The sequence below is a fragment of the Vombatus ursinus genome, unplaced genomic scaffold, assembly GCF_900497805.2.
Source record: "Vombatus ursinus unplaced genomic scaffold, bare-nosed wombat genome assembly UNPS02003476.1, whole genome shotgun sequence".
Lineage (NCBI taxonomy): Eukaryota > Metazoa > Chordata > Mammalia > Diprotodontia > Vombatidae > Vombatus > Vombatus ursinus.
In genome coordinates, this window is record NW_020943254.1 from 22,361 (window position 1) to 30,161 (window position 7,801).

Genomic DNA, 7,801 nt, shown 5'->3' on the forward strand with positions numbered 1-7,801 from the left:
ATATATATATATATATGTGTGTGTGTGTGCAATAATACACATATATGTCTGTATACCTATATACACATGTGTATGTATGTGTAAATGTGTGTTAAAAGTGTGTTACCTACATAAATATATACATACCCATATGTATGTGCCCCTTGAGAATAAAGACTATATCACTTTTGTCTTCATATCCCCAGTGCTTAGTATAGTGTCTGGTACACAGTGCTTACTCAATGTTTGTTGATTGATTATTTGATTTAAAAGACCATTTGGAAGCATATTTAATCAAGGTAGGTGGCAAGTCACTTAACCCTGTTTGCCTCAATTCCTCATCTGTAAAATGAAATGGAGGAGGAAATGGCAAACCACTCCAATACCTTTGCCAAGAAAACCCCAAATGGGGTTGCAACTGAAAAATGACTGAATGACAAATTTTGTGGTTTCCATTTTCCACACACTGGTCTCCTTACCCTAACAGGAATCTAGTGTATTCAAAGTGTGGTGTTTGTCATATCTTTAACAGCTGCAGCAGTGACTGAGAACCCTGACCTTTGACCTTGGATAGCAAAAGGAAGGAGAAAGAGGAAGATATCATTGAATTTCCAACAAAATATCTGAGTTGTGTTTGTTTTTCAACTGTAAAACTTTCTTAGCTATTTAACTCAGTAGTACATAAATAATCTCATTGACAAAATCTTAGACGTCTTACTGGTTATTAAGGCTATAGCACAACTTTTCCCAAAAAAGAAAGTCTACATCTTTGGAAAAGTTCTATACTAACTGATGCTATTAATAATTAATTAAAAGAACAGAATTACTTACTTCTTCGCACTCAATTATAATCATCAGGAATGTTTTACAAAAGGATAGAACTATAAGAGACCTGGATCTAGATGATCTCTATTCAATTATAAGTCCAACAAATTCATTAGATAGATCAAAAAACTGAGACCCCGTAAGATTGAGTTGCCCCAAGATCACATAGCTACTAGCAGGAGGGCAAAAATGAGAACCCAAATTTCCTGACTCCTACTCTACCACCAGTCTGTTCACACTTTCAAGCTGTTTACTATGGCTTTGTTTGAAATCATGCCATGTTTTTCTAAGCTGCTGTGGCATTTACTGGCCCTGAATAAGTGTCAGCTATGGTTAGCATCCACTGTGTTCCTATAAAAAGTAATGTCTCAACTTATCTCTGTCTCTGTATCAGTCAGTTCTCATCCTTAATCCCTGATCTGAGCTGGTTGGCTCTGCTAAGGAAACAGTGTCCCCAGCTGACCACACACCCTACAGGACTAATGAGGTTCCACAACAGAATCCTGGTGCCAGGGGTGATCAACAAAACATCCCTCTCCTGGGGCCAATGGCTGGAGCTCGTCTTTGACCTTAGACATGGCACGGGCAATTCATAAAGAAATGGGCAAAATGCCAACTAGCACCTCAGTCTGGTCCAGCACAGCACTGAGTTACAATTCTCCTCCTACACTAGAAAAACCTAGTGAACTGGGAGGCCAGAAATATAGAGTTGAAAACAAGTAGGAAATTGGACTGGAAATTTTAGTATCTAGGAAAATGGCACCTAACTAACCAGATCGTGGTAAGCATTTTAAATCATTGGGTACTCAAGCTCTCCAATATAACCCCTTCTCTCCTCTGACACTGCCACCACCCTGGTACAGACCCTTAAAACCTCAGCTGGGACTATCATAATAGCATGCTGATTGGTCTGCCTGACACGAGTTTCTCCCCAGTCCAGTCCATCCTCCACTCAGTCAACAAAATGATTTTCTTAAAGCAAAGGTCTGACCATGTTCCACCACTCCCCCTACTAAATAAACTCTGGGGGTTTCATTATCACCTCCAGGATAAAATACAAAATCCTGTTTGGCACTCAAAGCCCTTTGTATTCTAGCCCCTTCTTCCACCTTTCCAGTTTTCTTACACTTACACCATCATCCCTAAGTCTTCCATCCAGTCACTCTGGTCTCCTTGCTGTCCCACAAATAAGACAAAGACACTCCACTTCTCCATTTTCTCTGGCTATCTCCCAGGCCTAGAATGCTTCCCCATCTCATCTCTGCCTCCTGGCTTCCTCGGCTTCCTTCAAATCCCAATTAAATCCCACCTTCTACAGAAAGCCTTTCTCAATCCCTCTTAATTTTTGTGCCTTCCTTCCATTAATTATTTCCTGTTTATCAAGTACACAGCTTATTTGTACATATTAGTTTGCAATTGTTTCTCAAGTTAGATTGTGGGCTCCTTATAGGCAGGGACTATCTTTTACCTTTCTTTGTATCCCCAGTACTTAGCACAATTCCAGGCACATAGAAGGCACTTAATAAGTGCTTGTTGACTAACTGATTAGTGCTGTCTCCCAAAACTATTTTCTATTAATTTTGCATATATTCTGCATATCCTATATAAATGCAGGTTGTCTTTCCTGATATAATTGTAATGTGAAAACAAAAATTGCTTCATTTTTGCCTTTTTATTCCTAGTGCCAAGCACAGTGCCTAGCACATAGTGGGGGGGGGGGAAGGACAAGGAGAGGGAAACAAGCATTTATTGAGCACCTACTATATGCCAGGTACTATACTAAGGTTTTATAGATATTAGGTCATCTGACAGTAGGCACTTAATAAATTCTTGTTAATTAACTGATAGATTCAAATTCTGCCCTTCACTATGTAAGACACGACTCATAACCTCTATGAGCTTCAGTGTCCTCATCTATTATAGTACCTACCCTTCCCAGAGGTATTATAAGGAACAAAAAAGATAATATATGCACTATATAAATGTCAGCTATCATTTATGTATTAGGGTGAGGTTTTAATCCCACCTCAGTTAATATCCTCATCAAATCAATCACCCAAAGGCATAAACTAGATGTGAATGAGTCCCTAAACAATTTGAAAGTCACACAGGAAACATGTTGTGGTTGGATGAAAAAAATCAGAATCATCTCAAGGCCTATGTTTAAAATGTTTGGGACCACACAGTCTGGCAATCTAGTAATGGAGAAGCTTCAGTCTGAGAGGGAATCACTTGTGGGGGCAGAGGGAGAAAGAAAGAGAGAAACTAAGAGGGCACCAAGTACAGCTGACCCCTGCATCACCACCACCATACATAAAGGAATGACAACAGCCCCCATTCCTCACCTACACCCAGACTAATCAGTCCTCATAGCCTACTATTTCTTGATCCTCAAAATCAACCTCATAAGCCGCTAGATATTGTAGATTTTAACTCAGAGGGACTTTGGAGCACGTGCAAACTGGACGGACTTTCCTTGCCCAGAGAGAACAGGTGCCTTCGCAATCCTCCATCCAAACCATGACAATATGAAAACCAGATCGTGTTCTTCTGTTTGTGTAATACCCCTGCAGTTTTTTAGAAGCTAATGGACTTAGCATTTCAAGACTTGCTGGACCAGAGAATGGTGGTTTATCTCAACGACATCCTCATCTATCTCCTGAATTCTACCTCACCTACCAATTGATGCAGACCACCACCATCCCGTCCTACACTAGTACCAGTGATTTACCATGTTGGGGAAAAGATAATTCCAGAAGAAGAGAGAAATATTGAGTTGAAGGGAGTATGAAAAGGAATCTCCTTAAGACAAAGACCATACTATATAATGAGCATTCCGCTTCATGGCCATTCCCCATAGCAGGGTTATAGATCTTAAGAAGCAGGGCTTCTTAAACTTTTTCACCCCTCATGGCCTTTTGGCAGTGTTTGTTGGTGTTACTTGGCCTGAGGGCATGCTCAGTGCAAAATGCACATGCTTTGTGTTCAGAACCAAGATTCAATAGTGGCAGTGGGAAACACCTCGGATTCGTTACAAACTTGATTTTTAATTAATTTTTGGTCGTTGCACATCCAGGAACCTTTTACTGTTGCCAAATTTTTTGCAACTCCCACAGTTTAAGAAGAGCTGAATAGCATTTCCTTGGTTTCATGAGATATTGTCTGATTTTCCACACTGACTGCAACTCTCACCAACCTGTTCAAACACTTCCAAGTATTACAATGGGGACCAGAGGCAGAAATCTACAGTGACCCATTGATCTGAAAGGAATCTCAGGGGTCATTTAGTACAATCCCTTCATTTTATAGAGGAGCAGACTGAGAAGGCAAAGTAGCTTACCCAAGGTTGCACAGATAATAATCATCAGAAGTGGGATTTGAACTCACATCTGTCCCCCTAAACCTAATTTTGCTCCCGATTTCACTATTTCTGTCATTGCAGCGTCACCACCATTGTTGCTTCATCTCTATTGTTTGAAAGCGCTTTAGCTTTTCTCCCTCTCCTCTAACATCCAAGAGTTATCAAGTTACCATTCTACTTCAACATCTCTTGCATCTCTCCCTGCCTCTCTATTCCCACGATCACTATAATTCTCCAGACCATTATTGCTTCTCACCTCAACTGCTTTGATAACCCCTTAATAACTGCTACTTATTTCTTTCCTCAATCGCTTATTCATTCAGCTCTCAGAAAAAGAAAAAAAACTTTGCTATGCCTGGATATAGTCATGTGATTCCTGTTCAACTACCCTGCCCCATCAGTAGAAAGTACCTGTAAGGTTTTCAAGGGTTCAGCAGGTAAGCTCCTCTCCCCTTTCCCAAAGGATCAAGGAATCTGTACCTTCTCTCTGTACTGCTAGGGAGCCCTCTAAGGCTTTGTGCTGAAAGGACAACAACCAGATTTCTTTGAAGAAATTCAAAACCCCAAAGAGTCAGAGTTGGGGGAAAGGCCAAGTTCTGGTTCTTTCACTGACCTGTGCTTATAGTAACCCCACCTCCTAAGTTGTACATATTACTTGGAGGATAGATACATGAACCTACATCCAAGTCAAAAATTGTTATCCTGGTGTTAACATTCACATAAGCTAGCATATTATGATCTCATGATTCTAAAAGGAAAAAAAAAACAAGCAAAACTGATGGGCATGATTCAAAAAACACTTTATTTCCCTGATGAATTAAGCTTTAAAAGTTTATTTTGATACTCTCATGTATTTAGGTAAGTGATTTATACAGACAGTACTTGATTTCTGTATATAACACTTGATAAAATTCAGTCAAGCAACATCTGAACTATCAGGTGATAACTACAATAACAATTAGCTTTGGTGGTGTTAATAAGGAAAAGAGGGAAGATTTCTAAACCATGTCTTTGAACTCTTTTGCCTTAGATCAACATCACTAAACTACCAGTTGCAAAGGAAAAATTGGAAGGAAAACAAAGGAATAAGAAAAAGGGAACCTTGGATAACAAAGCATACTGTAAATAATTCCTGGTGCATCGAGTTACTCCCTTCTTCAATTAAAAGAAAAAGTTTGTCCTTGAACTTGCAGAAGTAAACCTTTGTAACAACTCAAATATAAGCTGAGCAGCAATCTTTATTGTTTGTAGCAAGACATTATAGCTACTTTTAAAAAAAAATACAGTAAATTCATTACAGAAACCAAAAATTGGTGGTCCTTTGTTTTCATTTTGATCATTGAAAAATTTGTTTCACTACCTATTGATTGGATCCTTCATCTTTTTTGGAGGAGGGTAAGGATGGAGTGAAAGGGCTGACATGATTTGTCTCCACTTGTTCAGGATACCAGGTCTTCTCTAGTTTTACAGTCACAGATAAGTGGAGTTGGGGATTGACGTGCCCATAGTCACACAGCTGTACGTATCATAGGCATGATTTGAAATCTTCCCAACTCGAAGGCCAGCCCTCTCTCTCTATACATCCATCATACCACATTACCTATCTTGTTCTACCTTATCCACAATAGTGCAAGGGGATATGGGAATTAATAAATTGCTCAACAAAAGTGGCTTTTGTTTGATATGGGGTATTATGAATAGCGTTACTATTGAAACATCCTAATTATCCATGTAAAATAAAAGCACAAAAGAAGAAAACAACTTAATAGCTCATCTAGCCCAATTCTTCCAGGACTTCACCCAATTGATTATTTCACTCACACCCAAAATGATAAGATTTCCATAGCACACTGTTTTCTTGCGGTTTTGTTGTTGTTTGTTTGTTTGTTTTTTAGCAAGGCAGTTGGGGTTAAGTGACTAGCCCAGGGACGCACAGCTAGTAAGGATCAAGGGTCTGAGGTCGGATTTGGACTCAGGTCCTTCTGACTCCAGAGCCGGTGTCCTATCCACTACCCACTGTGGCACCTAGCTGCTCCTTGCAGTTTTTTATCTTAATGATTCTTCTCCATTTACTACAAACATTTGTGCAGTGTTTTTCTTATGCAATACTTTACCAAAGCATAAACATTTAGTTCCTTTAAAGTTTTCCTAGTAATTTCTCTGACTCTTATCATGAGATCTCTCTAATTTGTTTGTACATTTTTAGGATAAACAACCTGATTAAGAAGAATTGCTTTTTTTTTTATCTTCACAAACAAGGAGGTTCTAGGAAGAAACTGTGAATTTTAAAGAAAAATTTCTTTCATAATTAAAATTAATCAAAAAGTATGGGGAAAATGATCTTTCTCCATCTCCCTGACCCACCTATACACAGAGACATACCAAAAGATATTGAGGATCATGAAAAATTCCTTAAGCATTATTTTTGGTTTCTGATTGTACAAATAAAAAAACAAACATATACACTCATTGTAAATATTTAATTCTACAAAAGCCCAATTATGATGCGTCATTTTTGAGGCAGCAGTTTTCACAGTAGCAAAGAATTGAAAACAAAGAAGGTACCCATCTGTTGTGGAATGGCTAAACACACAGTTAGATGAATGTAATAGAAGGTCATTGTAAGAAATAACAAATATGAAGAATTCAGATAAAATTGGGAACACTTGTATGAATTGATGCAGAGTAATGTAAGCAGAATCAGGAAAACCATTTACGTGAGGATGGCAATGTAAAGGAAAACAACATTAAAAGAATTCAGATTCTCAATTCAGTGACCAACCATAAAGCATGTCTCAGTAGGGAGAGAGAAGAGAGGGAGAGAGAGGCAGAGAGAGGGAGAGAGAGAGGAGAGAGAGAGGAGAGGGAGAGAGAGAGAGGGAGAGGGAGAGAGAATAACAAGAACAAGAAGAATGAGGAAGAGGAAGGAAAGAAGGAAGGGAGTAAGGAAGGAAAGAAGGGAAAAGCATTAATAAAACATTTTAAATAACTGCAAAAATAGACATAAAGGCAATGTAATGGGGGGTGGAGCCAAGAAGACGGAGGGAAAGCAGTGACTTGCTTGAGCTCTCTCCCCAAACCCTTCCAAATACCTATAAAAAATGGCTCTAAACAAATTCTAAAGCAGCAGAACCCACAAAAAGACACAGTGAAACAAATTTCCAGCCAAAGACAGCCTGGATAATTGATCGGAAAGGTGTATTGGGCCGGGCTGGGAGAGGAGCGCAGTTCGGGGTGGGCTCGCAGGCCACAGCAACCCTGGAGCAGGCCTCAGAGGACTGAAGCATGCGCAGCTGTGGCAGTTGCCAAAGACAACTTGGAAGGTCAGTGGGAAAAGTCTGTAACTGGGGTGAGAGAGGAGCTAGGTCTCAGCCACAAGTCTCGAGCGCGGCCCAGGGCTGTGGCTGTTCCCTGAGCTTCCAGCCCACAGACTGAGGGGGAATCAAGTGGCTGATCAGAGAGGAAATGCAGGGTTCTCTTTGCCAGTGCTGAGGCAGGAATATCTTGCTTTACTGGTGCTTGGATCTGGGGCACAGTCCTGAGGGGCGATTCTGGGGCGAGGAGGAATGCTGGTGTGGTGAAGCTTGTTGTGGCAGTGGAGAGAAAACACCTCGTCCCTTATCACAGCACCTTGGA

General features: G+C 40.0%; 1 protein-coding gene across 1 annotated transcript in view; it reads right to left on the bottom strand.

Moving 5' to 3' along the window:
• The window catches only part of CCDC170 (coiled-coil domain containing 170), a gene marked incomplete at its 3' end in the record, with an annotated part of 24,676 nt that extends 17,224 nt beyond the window's left edge, over positions 1 to 7,452 (bottom strand). The window contains exon 1 of the mRNA XM_027874807.1: positions 7,342 to 7,452. Within this exon, the coding sequence (XP_027730608.1) occupies positions 7,342 to 7,452 (111 nt within the window). The remainder of the gene's footprint in view (positions 1 to 7,341) is intronic.
• Positions 7,453 to 7,801: the final 349 nt, after the last annotated feature.